Genomic DNA, 12,658 nt, shown 5'->3' with positions numbered 1-12,658 from the left:
CTCTCTGTATCATGAGTTTTGCATCCATTTTTTTCACATCCCTTTTTTTAAGAACTGGAGATGGCCTGCTAAAATTCAACGAAAAAAAAGTTCAATGGATCATTTAAAAATGGACGTAAAACGGACGCTTTCCGTTTTTTCTGTATCATTGTACATATAAATGGCCCGGTCTGATCTACAAAAACGGATGAGTATAGGATATGGTCAGAGTTTGAGAGAACAGACAAACAGATCCGTAAAAAGACACAATGGTTTGAGTGTTTCCAACAAGTGATGAGTCTGGTCTTAAAATGGGATTGCATGTGGATGAGAAAAACAGATGTGTACTAGGAGAAGTTAGGGAGAAAAAAGAAAAATGGATGACACACTGACCAAAAAGCAATGAATCAGAACCAGCACACTTTTTTTTTTTTAGGAGTACTAGAAAACAAAAATTTTGACTTAAAGGGGTATTCTCATCTCCAACATCCTATCCCCAATATGTAGTACAATGGTGGCCAAAAGTATTGGTACCCCTGCAATTCTGTCAGATAATACTCCTTTTTCTTCCTGAAAATGATTGCAATCACAAATTCTTTGGTATTATTCTCTTCATTTAATTTGTCTTCAATGAAAAAACACTAAAAGAATTGTCCTAAAGCCAAATTGGATACAATTCCACACCAAACCTAAAAAAGGGGGTGGACAACAGTGGAACCTAACAGGTGTTGGCAATAACTAAATCACACTTGCAGCCAGTTAACATGGATTAAAGTTGACTCAACTTCTGTCCTTGTGTGTACCACATTGAGCATGGAGAAAAGAAAGAAGACCAAAGAACTGTCTGAGGACTTGAGAAACCAAATTGTGAGGAAGCATGAGCAATCTCAAGGCTACAAGTCCATCTCCAAAGACCTGAATGTTCCTGTGTCTTCCGTGCGCAGTGTCATCAAGAAGTTTAAAGCCCATGGCACTGTGGCTAACCTCCCTAGATGTGGACGGAAAAGAAAAATTGACGAGAGATTTCAACGCAAGATTGTGCGGATGGTGGATAAAGAACCTCGACTAACATCCAAACAAGTTCAAGCTGCCCTGCAGTCCGAGGGTACAACAGTGTCAACCCGTGCTATCCGTCGGCGTCTGAATGAAAAGGGACTGTATGGTAGGATACCCAGGAAGACCCCACTTCTTACCCCGAGACATAAAAAAAGCCAGGCTGGAGTTTGCCAAAACTTACCTGAGAAAGCCTAAAACGTTTTGGAAGAATGTTCTCTGGTCAGATGAGACAAAAATAGAGCTTTTTGGCAAAAAGCATCAACAGAGTGTACAGGAAAAAAAAAAAGAGGCATTCAAAGAAAAGAACACTGTCCCTACAGTCAAACATGGTGGAGGTTCCCTGATGTTTTGGGGCTGCTTTGCTGCCTCTGGCACTGGACTGCTTGACCATGTGCATGGCATTATGAAGTCTGAAGACTACCAACAAATTTTGCAGCATAATGTAGGGTCCAGTGTGAGAAAGCTGGGTCTCCCTCAGAGGTCATGAGTCTTCCAGCAGGACAATGACCCAAAACACACTTCCAAAAGCACTATAAAATGGTTTGAGAGAAAGCACTGGAGACTTCTAAGGTGTCCAGCAATGAGTCCAGACCTGAATCCCATAGAACACCTGTGGAGAGATCTCAAAATGGCAGTTTGGAGAAGGCACCCTTCAAATATCAGGGACCTGGAGCAGTTTGCCAAAGAAGAATGGTCTACAATTCCAGCAGAGCATTGTAAGAAACTCATTGATGGTTACCGGAAGCGGTTGTTCGCAGTTATTTTGGCTAAAGGTTGTGCAACCAAGTATTAGGCTGAGGGTGCCAATACTTTTGTCTGGCCCATTTTTGGAGTTTTGTGTGAAATGATCAATGATTTGATTTTTGCTTCATTCTCTTTTGTGTTTTTTCCTTGCAAGCAAATTAAATGAAGATAATAAGACCAAAGAATTTGTGATTGCAATCATTTTCAGGAAGAGACTGAGTATTATCTGACAGAACTGCAGGGGTGCCAATACTTTTGGCCACCACTGTAGGTGTAGTAATAATAGCAAATATTTCCAATTAGAAGTGTAGTATAGTTCTTGTGATTCACTATGTAGTTTACCCCATGTGCTGGGCATTACAGTAGCTTAGGTATCTATGGTTACGACCACTAGCAACTAGGTAACTGTCACTATATCAGTGGTTGTAACCATGGATACCTAAGGTACTGCAATGTCTGAACATGAGGAAAGAGACCTAGAAATAGAGTGTAATTTTTCTAATTTGCTAATTGGAGGTATTTTCTAATATTGTTATTATTACACCCACTACATATTGGGATAGGATCTTGGAGATGGGAATATCCCTTTAATAATGACAAAAAATGTCACAATGAAGTAGATCTCCCCTGGACCAGGGTCCGCACTGTGAACCCAACTGTATATATGAAATTTGGCTTCCAACGTGGAGTAGTTGGCTACTTACTTGACTTCTTACACAGCAGAAGAGATACCTTTGGGATCACATCATATTCTAGAGCAAGTCTTTTATTAGGTTCCTCCAGGAGGTTTCTGCATTTTCCTGTAGCTGACCTCTCACAGGGGGTGTTGTATATACAATCCAGCGTGAGACTTCCACTAATTTCCCTCCAGAGCGGCGGTTTGTTTTATGCTTGCAAAAATGGGTCCCGTGGGGACGGAGTGATGTAATGTTAGGAAGAGGGATGGTTCTGATGACATTCAGCTGTTCAGATCCTGCAGTGAATATCATGCACGTATATTGGATTCATTCCCTTCCTGCTCCATGAATGGCGTGTGATGTAGATGAACACGGATACAGTCCAGATCTGCAACATTTGGGCCAAGGATGAAAGTTCATATTAGTCAGGGTGTCCTGCATGTAGTGACGGCAGTCAGCCATTCTACACTTGGCTCTGAATTATCGGAAAAATCCTGCTTCTCTGCCTGTACAGAAAGGGATTGATGTCAATATCTGTCGTTCGTATTGTTACTGTCCAGTAATAAGATATATTGTGTTGTTACAGGAATATCACCCTTTTGCACTATCTAATAACGGTGGTAGAAAAGAAGTATCCTAAGATTATAAGTCTACACGAGGAGCTGCAGAGTATCCCCGAGGCTGCAAAAGTCAAGTAAGTGGTGCGCTGAATATATCGAGAGCAAACCGCTAAACATATGTTCTGCAGATTGGGAGGAATGGATCTACCACGCTTCAAACATGAGAAAACTGAAGTGATAAGAGAAGCTACGATGTGGCCACTGACGTAACCAAGTAGTTTATTTACTGATAATTAGCAAGTTACTAATCCAACCACTGAAAAGCCTTTGATGTCAATTAAAATTCCTGAATACTAGTGTAAGAATCGAAGCCTTCAAAATGTGGCGCAGGAGAAGGATGTTATCAAATACTATGAATGGGCTGAAGAACAAACAAATCAACCAGACATGTCACTTGAAGCAGGGATCACCTAGCTATGACTTGCCTACTTTGGACACATCATATGAAGAGAGAAATCACTGGAGAAGGACATCATGGTCGGAAGAATAGAAGGAACAAGGTGAAGAGGAAGACCGGCAACCCGATGGCTTCATACAATCAAGATAACTGCGGAGAAGACCCTGGTGGACCTACCTAGGCTTGCACAAGATCGATCTTCCTATAGAGCATTCATCCATCAAGTCACCAAGGCTTTAGATCGAGCTGAAGGCTCTTAAATAGCAATAAATTAAAGGGGGACTCCAGAGGAAACAAGTTATCGCCCATCAACAGGATAGTTGGTAACTTGCTTATCATGGGGGTCAGACTGCTGGGACTTGCACTAATCAGTAGAACAGGGCACTATTATGCCCATCAGAATGGTGTGGCATTGTACATGTGCAGCCTGCGCTCTATTCATGTACTGTGGAGCTGCCGAGCGCTGCCGTCAGCTTTTTCCCCACACCCTTACGGAAAATTAATGTTGCAGCAGTCGGACATCCAACCTGCTACTACACTTTGGAAGAGGAAATATTTCTCTTCGTACAATCAGCGCTAGGCCCAGTGATCAGACCCCCCAGCTACCCGTAAGTTATCACTTATCCGATGGAAGTTCACTTATCTTATGGAAAGGTGATAACTTGGACAGCCTCTGTAAAAAATAAAAAAAATAAAAAATCAGATTTTGGTTAAGTTTTAGGGTAAGTTGACACAGAGTTTGTTAATATGGATTTTAAAATGGATCCACTCCAAAACCCATATCAAAGAGTATGAAAAAAGTATTTGATGTGGTTTTTGGATCCACTTCAAAATTCACATCTAAAACTTACTATGAACATAATTTTAAAGGGGTTGTCCTCTCTGTGACTGCAAACTTGTGAATGCTCACATCACGAGCACTGAGCGTCGGGCACATGACCACAAGTATGCGATTTGTATACAAGTGGATTGAGCAAGGGCGGACACATCTAGTTGGATTATGGCTGGAAGCATGCAAATCGCATGCTTGCGGGTTACATGACCACCTGCTCCCGACACTGGAAAATACTGACATTGTGCAGTGTGCGCACTGTGAGGATTCACAAGTCTGCAGTCACACAGACTGCAGACTTGTGCCCCACGCCTGGACACAACCTCTTTAATGATCATATTTAAGCTGCCTGCAGCCATTACTATGGAGTGTTAGCTGAAGACTGACTCATAAGTGTCCAAAACTATTAAAACCTTAGTAGGTTTTGCCAGACGTGGCTTCTTCAGCTGATCCAGAGAAACCAGACATATGGTAGGTGCCTGATCCCAGGGCCTGACTTCTATGTACCATTACAGTATATTAGATCGATAAAATGGCTCTCGTTTGTGTCCTATCTATATATTATATCTCATTATAAATATATAGAGCAATATCTATTATGTTTTTGTATAATTTTTTTTTTATTTTTTATTTTATTTTTTTAAGTATGACTGAACTGGACAAAGAAATAGTCACCTTAAGGAACGGCCTGAAAGCTGTGGAAAGTGTAAGTAGCTCTATTCCTCTATTCTGTGCTTTTTGCAGTTTTTGCAAAGTTTTCTTATAACTGTGAATGGGAAAGTTGCTTTGAAGAGTTTTTTTTTCCTTTTAAGAGTAGGCAATGGCTTAAGTAGTAAGGGGGGGGGGGGATTGTTGGTCAATACTTTTTGCACACGCTTAGATGTTTGGACCAGTCGTCTGACTCTGTATTATATGGGTATATTCAGATGTACAAAATTAACTTCGGAAATTAGGAAAAATATATTTTATGTGCAAGTATTAAAATCACCAAAAATGGTGCACATGAGCACACATTATTAGAGCACACACGGGATGTACAACATTTCTACAGGTATAGGGAGGTTTTTTGCCACGAGTCTATCATCGGTTGTAGGCCTTCCCTATCCATTTCCTACCACTGACCCTACAATCAAGGGGGAACACCTAGCACTCTTAAGAGTAACCCTGGCCCATCCTTTAACCTTTGGTGACTTTTATACCTAAATCTAGGAGGATTCGGACAAGACTTTTGTATTAATGCCTAGGAGTAAACTATGGTTCAGGGATGCTCTTTTGGGGGCGATAGGTGCCCACCACACCTGTGAATACTGTTTTTGGTGAAGTTTACAATTTGTCTTTCCTAAGTTAGTTGTGTATATTCATAGCAGAAAACATGCTGACCAAAATAAGCGCAGCATGAATCAAAGCCTGGCTGGATGAAGGCGCCGGCGCATTTTGGAGAAAACCTAGTTTGAAGAGTGGTTAGGCAACCATATGGAGAGACGAGATGAGTCCATTACGGTCCCTAGCAAGTTTTCTCCCGCCCCACTCCTAGGGATTGACAAGTCTCTCTTAATGTAGAGGTTTATTAGTCAACTGTGGCAGATAAGTGCTGGAGCCTCGATCGATCACTAGAACAGGTCCAGTAATTCTTATTCCGAATACAGTACTGGTCCGCCATGTGCGCATCTGCTCCATCCATCATCTACAAGAACGACGGAGACGGCACTCTGCTATCTTCATCACACCTGTAGACAATGAATACAGCAGTACAGGGGACCCTTGTTTTTGTGATCATATGGGGGTCCGAGGGTTCAAAAATCACAATCCACAAAATAGTTCATGAGCTGTAATTGTGGGACAAGCCCTCTAGGTAATTCTGTGCCATCCTTATGTCAGAGGCAGCATACTGCAATTATTTCTTCAGTTCATAGTATAAAGCGCTGCTGAATATGAAGTCGCTATATAAGCAACGCATACTTACTATTTATTAAGTAAATAATATTTTTTTTGGCCCCATTTAGGAACTGGAGTATCAAAAGTCTCAGCCCTCTGTAGCGGGAGACAAGTTTGTGTCGGTGGTCAGCCAGTTCATTACTGTGGCGGGATTCAGCTTCTCTGATGTAGAAGATCTTCTTGCTGAATCCAAGGAGCTGGTGAGTGCAAAGCTATAAATCCAGACTGCTGGCGGCACTCTTATCACGTGCTCTGTGAGATTTCACTGGTTCTTGATTGAAACAAATCTCAACCCTGCCTCGGAGATTTAGGAAAGCAATGAGCGAGTGCCAGACATCAGATTCCTGCTCTTAGTTTTGGAAAATGAAAGCGGCACCAACTCCACGTATTCCCGACCATCATTTTATCTAATCCTCATTTCCTCTACAGATTTTCACACTTGTCCACTTAAGGCAATCTTTTTTTTTTTTGTTAGGATATTCCAGAAGTTAACTGATCCAGGAGTTTCTTGCTGCCGATTCCTCCCAGCAACTGGGTGTTAATCTGCCAAGGATCCAGTTTACCCTACACCACGGGATAAATAAGTGATCTGGACACCTTCAGGGGCATTTCTTTTACTCAAATGCGTGGACTTTGGGCTAAAAATAATTTTTTGTATTTCGGTTTCATTAAAAATGTAATACCTTTTTTTTTTTCCCCATGAAACAGTTTTCACTAATTTTCTGCTGTAACATTGCCGGAAATGTCTCAAATTATTTTTTGCATCTGTTGTCATTTTTACAACAGTCCCAATAAGCTCCGCCAACTCTTTGAAAAATTAGTCAGGATGGGGCATGTGCCCAATAAACTCATAATAATTTACATTACTTGAATGGCGTAAATTATGACGGAAATGCACCCTTCATCAAGTCTGGAGTACACAACGCCAATCTTGATTATTTGGGGCCTTTGTTACTGGCTGCGGAATGAGTTGGCTGATCATCCATCAGTGAGCTCGTTCTGAAGGGGAGTTTGTAACTTTTATCTCTGTCAGAGCTCCTCTTAGCAGATGTATGACTAGCTTTGATGTGATCTATGGTCCTAAATCAGCAGAGAGGAGTCCCAAAAAGGACAGATTAGTGTTTATTATTTAACTCTTGAGTGGTGCTTTAATTGGTATCACAAATTTATGTTCCTTGCCTGTAGTAAAATACTTATCAGTCTTCTGCTGGTCACGGCACCGCCCCGCTCCTCTTCTGCTGGTCACGGCGCCGCCCCGCTCCTCTTCTGCTGGTCACGGCGCCACTGTCGGTCTTCAGTAGAGAGGCGCTCGTTGTTGCTGCTGTACAATCGGGCTAATTGATGGATTTTCTAAATGAAGGAATCCCCATTATTAACGAAGGTGCCATAACTGATATAGACAATACATTTACAGACACTTGATAAAATGATCTTGTTATATACAGATAATTGTCACTGCATCTATGAGATCCGCACAATTTGTGCATCCCACTTAATTACATGTTAGTAACCGATTTAATTACAGAGGGGAAAGAATAAATCCAATGCTGTTCTTTTTCTTTGTGCAGCACTTTAAGGAATCATTTGCCTCTTCTAAATGAGATGTTGTTGGTTTTTTTGGAGGGGAAAGTAAGAAAAACACAAATATAGCCCCCAGACACACATTTGGTTTTAATAAAAGGCCATGTGGCCATAAAAGGATCACAGCCACTTCAAAGCACAGAGGGCGAGCTCCCTGACTCCTGCGGTGCAGCCCTTGTTTTATGTAGGAGAAGCGTGCCTCCTGCCTTCACAGTCTTCCCTCCTTAGATAAAAGGCCGCTTCACATGGATGTGCCAAGTGTGCTGCTTGTATGAACGCGTACGGCCCGTGGCGGTGATACCGATACGGCTGCTGCGTGCCAGAGCTCTGCCATCTTTACTCTGAGATTTCATATTAACCTCTCCTGCCTCAATATCCTTCTAGTATGTGAAATCAGCCAAACATTTTGGGGAGGAAAACAACAAGATCCAACCGGATGAGTTCTTTGGGATGTTCGATCAGTTCCTCCAGGCTTTTTCAGAAGCCAAACAGGAAAACGAGAACATGAGGAAAAGGAAGGAGGAGGAAGAACGCCGAGCACGTTTAGAGGCACAGGTGAGAAAATGCTCTGTGGCCACCAAAAAAAAAAGTTACCTTACATCATATGGCATGTAACTACACAGAATGGCAGACACTTATTAAGCAGTCTTTAGCATAAACTATGCCCCGAAAAGTTGCAAATTGCACAAAATTTTTAATTTTTGCACTATACACCCAAAGCATTAGGAGGGGGTTCGAGCAGTAACCTTTTAGATTTATCAAGCTTTACACCAGATAATGTTGCAGATTTAGAATCAAATCTGCTCATACGAGGTGTAGACTACATTTTTGTATATTAAAGGGGTTGTCCACTACCCAGACAATCCCTATGTTCCCCCCCAGTAAAATAATAACATTTATACTCCCCTCTGGTGCTGGTGCTGTTCCAGCAGTGTCAGGACTTGCTCTCCCGGGACTCACGTGACCTTATTATGTCACTCGATCCCTGTGGCCAATCAGCGCTGGCTTCATTCTTTCTTCCTTCGGACAAATCGGACAACATCCAGAAGAAGTGAGAGCTGTGGCTGCTCTCACTTCTTCCAGATGTCAATTACCTCCATAGGCAAGGAAAGTGAAGCCAGCACTGATTGGCCCCAGGGATCACGTGACATTATTATGTCGCGCGAGCTCCGGGACGATCAGTGCCAAAACCGGTGGAATGGCAGCCACATCAAAGGTGAGTATAGGTGATGGTGTTTTACTGGGGGAAACGCAGGAATTTAGAAGGGGTTGTCTGAGTAGTGGGCAACCCCTTTAAGGCAGTCTACAACTGCAAATTTATAAAAAAAAAATGCACACCTTTGAATGAATTTGGCACAATTTTATTCCATGCTCATTTTTTTTTTAAACCAGCCTAAAAAAATAATTTTATATCATAATAGGACAAATTTATCAACAGTTTTTTTTGTATTTTTGCCATACAGAGATTCTGATCCAAGTCCTAGCATCCTAGTAGTCTTATGATCACCAGTCCTAATACAGGAAACAGTCGCTGCCTCGATCATACAGACTGCCTTCTGCATTCTCTATTGCGTGACTGTCAGACCAACACATCGCCCATGCCTCCTTGATTGTACAGACAGGTTTCTGGCATGATGGCAAAAGATCTTTCACCAAAGTGATAACTCGATTGCCTGATGTCATTGGTGGTCTTTTAGGGGTTACATTAATTAGAAGTTGCCAGGAAAGTCCTTTTGGGATTGGTTAAAGTGCAACAGAATTTTCCTGCAGCAAAATCTACATGTGTTTGCAAATTTTGCATATGGATTAATGCAAATTATAACATTTGTTAAATATAAAGCAGGGGGTTGGACACTATGACCCAGGAGGTCCCCTCCAACTCTTAACATTCTGTGATTCTATGAAACAAATCTGCTGCTTTTGAGCAAATAATTATTAAGGCTACATGCACAGTGGCTCACATTTCCCTCAGTTCTTGGTGTAATCAGCCTCAAAATACCATTGTTTTTGAAAAGCCAAAAAAACAAACTAGAAAGTCTGAAAATTGCACCAATATTTATTTTTTTATGCATATCTACATTGTTTTGTACACCAGCCTTGGTAGAAGTGGGGCCACTGGATCCATCCAGCTTCAGTGGCCCTGCGCTCCTTGGATGGAGGCTAAGCTGCCTTTGCTTGCAGAGCGACACTGCCATTTCTCTCAGTGATCAGGAGCACAGTACTCCCCCCACCGGACAAGCAGGAAGCGGTGCGCTCCTGAAGAGTAGAAAACCCCTTTAGGTGTTGGAATTGTGACCGACACATAATGATAGGGCACACTCCATGTCGGTTTAGTTTCCCCTTATGACATAAATGGGCGAAGGTAACAGGACAAGTAGGATACAAGAGTCTGACTGTAGGAGTAAAGTAATAGACCCGATATGAATCTCATTTTTTAGTTCATCTTGCTCCATGCTGGTTTATGATAGAGTGCTCTCGAGACAAACATCAGATATGCAATGTGCAGGACACCTCTACACGTCTACAGTCCTTGCTGGGACTTCGAGGAGTCTCCTCACTCATTGCAGCCAGCGTCAGGGAATGATTTAGCTCTGCCGAGAGCCGTACGCAGCACTCAGCCATTATAACAAATCGAATGTTACCCCCAGCAGTAAATTCTTTCATCTCTGACTGGTCACTTTATTGAGCTATTGCTCAACAGTGAACGGGAATCTGGTAATAGTAATCTGCGCTGAGGATGAAGAAGGTCTGCATAGGGTTAAAGCTCCTTTGCGGGAGAGGTAAGGGGTCATCAAAAAATTTAAAGAGAAACGGTCAGCAGGTTTTTTTTTATTAAATAATCTGAGAGCGGCATGATATAGGGCAAGAAAGCCTGACTGTCACTTACTGGGCTGCTTGGTGCAGTTTTGATAGAATCCTTCTTTTGTTTGATGTAGATATTACAGTGCTATGACTGCTGAGCTCAGTGTAATTCCGCCCACACCCACCACTGATTGGCAGCTTCTTGTGTACAGTGTCAGTAGGCTGCCAATCAGTGGTGTGGGCGGGGTTACACAGATTAGCTGGACTGCTGTGCACATGACACCTAGTCCTGCAGTGATAATCTCCTGCTGATTTAAACACTGATTTTGTATTGAAACTACAACACAGCCTAATAAGTGACACATCCATGGAATCAGGCTCTCTCTTGCCCTATATTATGGAGAGGTGCTGAGTAGAAAACCCTCCCTCTAAAATAGCCCCCTAGTCGGACAGATCTGGCATGCGTATGATCAGAGTCTCCTCCTCTTCTTTTAGCTCAAGGAACAGAGAGAACGGGAGCGCAAAGCCAAAAAAGCCAAGGAAAATGGAGAGGAAGAGGGAGAGTTCGATGACCTGGTCTCCGCTCTGAGATCAGGTGAAGTTTTCGATAAAGACATTTCCAAACTGAAGAGGAACCGTAAGCGCATTACCAGCCAGACGACAGACAGCAGCCGGGAGAGACCCGTGACCAAGCTCAATTACTAAATCTCTTCCCTGCCCCCTAGAGACCATTATTGGAGTCTGCCTGCACTGTCAGTGACACTGCCTTGACATTGGAGGGAGAGTGGGATGTGTACATATGTACGTAATGTAAAGTTGTGTGCGCACATGTGTATCGGCAGCGTACAGCATCTTGTACACAGGCGCGCACACTTGTATATACTTTGTAGTTTCCATGCACATGTTGAATATGTGATTTATTGCAGTATTATGTATATCTGTGTGCAGAGCACATGTATACATAGCCACTGTGTATAAATGATCCATTTTGGGTTTTTTTTTTTATTAATCAAACTTTTTTTCTTAAAAGTGCAAAAGCACAATCCATATTCTGCCAGATTATGCATTCCTAAAATCTAAGATCATCTATAAAGAGGACCTGTCTGCTCTCCTGACATGTTTTAATAAATGTTTCCAAGATGGAGAATACTTGTTATTTTTTTTTTATATTATACATTCCTCTGTGTTTCCTCCTGGAAACGTGTGAACGGATTGATAATTGGGTTTTATAATACAAAGGAAATACACGGCACTCTGCGTTTCCAACCAATTCTAATGCTTTCACTGCTCTAACTTAAAAGTCTGACGGGGATCACAACGTAGTGCTTGGACTGGCCAGCGGCTCTCCCGACCAGAGCGTGACAGCATGAGTTTTTATGCCGCTGTCACACTTGGACTTGCCAGTCCCAGCATTGCGTTGCGATACCCATCCGAGTTATACGATCATCTGACTCTTCCCTAACAGCGCGATCAGTTTGTCTGATTGACCAAAATGTCACGCGTTCTGGATTGAAGAAACAATAAAACATCCATTCTTGTTTGAAGTGCGTTTTTTTTTTCCGCTTTACCGTACAAAGTGTGAGTGTGTGGAGTAAGGTAACACGCAGCTCCCAGTTTATTCATGCATTTCCAGGAGGATCAGAATAAAGTTTTAAGGAAAAAAATGCTCCACAATTATTTTATGGGGGTAACTAGCAGTCACGAGAATGGAGCTTAAAGATTTTCTGGATTCTGGTCACCAGAACATTGCACTTCAAACCTCCTACGACATACCTGCACCTTTCCTGATTAGTAGGCCACCATGGTGTCCTTACGTCACAGCACATGCTTGACGTCGTGGCGGCCTACTAATCTGAAGAGGCACCAAAGATAGAAGGGCTCTGATCTGGCGACGACAGACTACCAAAGCAGACGACTGGACCAGGGTCTTTCGAATCTTTTTGTTCAACTCTAGTATGTACTGTGACAAAACATGTCAGGGGTATCGACAGGTCTTCTATATTGCAGTTGCACAGGATGCCGGTATACAGTGGGG

General features: G+C 42.4%; 1 protein-coding gene across 7 annotated transcripts in view; it reads left to right on the top strand.

Moving 5' to 3' along the window:
• Positions 1–12,167, top strand: part of DAAM1 (dishevelled associated activator of morphogenesis 1) — a 188,257-nt gene extending 176,090 nt beyond the window's left edge. For all 7 annotated transcript variants that reach the window (XM_073638751.1, XM_073638750.1, XM_073638748.1 and 4 more), the window contains 5 exons: positions 3,043–3,150; positions 4,951–5,011; positions 6,309–6,440; positions 8,206–8,376; positions 11,119–12,167. In XM_073638751.1, coding sequence (XP_073494852.1) covers positions 3,043–3,150; positions 4,951–5,011; positions 6,309–6,440; positions 8,206–8,376; positions 11,119–11,328 — 682 coding nt within the window. In that variant the 3' untranslated portion in view covers positions 11,329–12,167. The remainder of the gene's footprint in view (positions 1–3,042; positions 3,151–4,950; positions 5,012–6,308; positions 6,441–8,205; positions 8,377–11,118) is intronic.
• Positions 12,168–12,658: the final 491 nt, after the last annotated feature.

Source organism: Phyllobates terribilis, unplaced genomic scaffold (assembly GCF_046119375.1).
Source record: "Phyllobates terribilis strain yellow unplaced genomic scaffold, ASM4611937v1 Scaffold_7__3_contigs__length_470593459, whole genome shotgun sequence".
Lineage (NCBI taxonomy): Eukaryota > Metazoa > Chordata > Amphibia > Anura > Dendrobatidae > Phyllobates > Phyllobates terribilis.
Note: the sequence above shows the minus strand (reverse complement) of the source record. Positions and strands in the feature narration are given on the sequence as shown.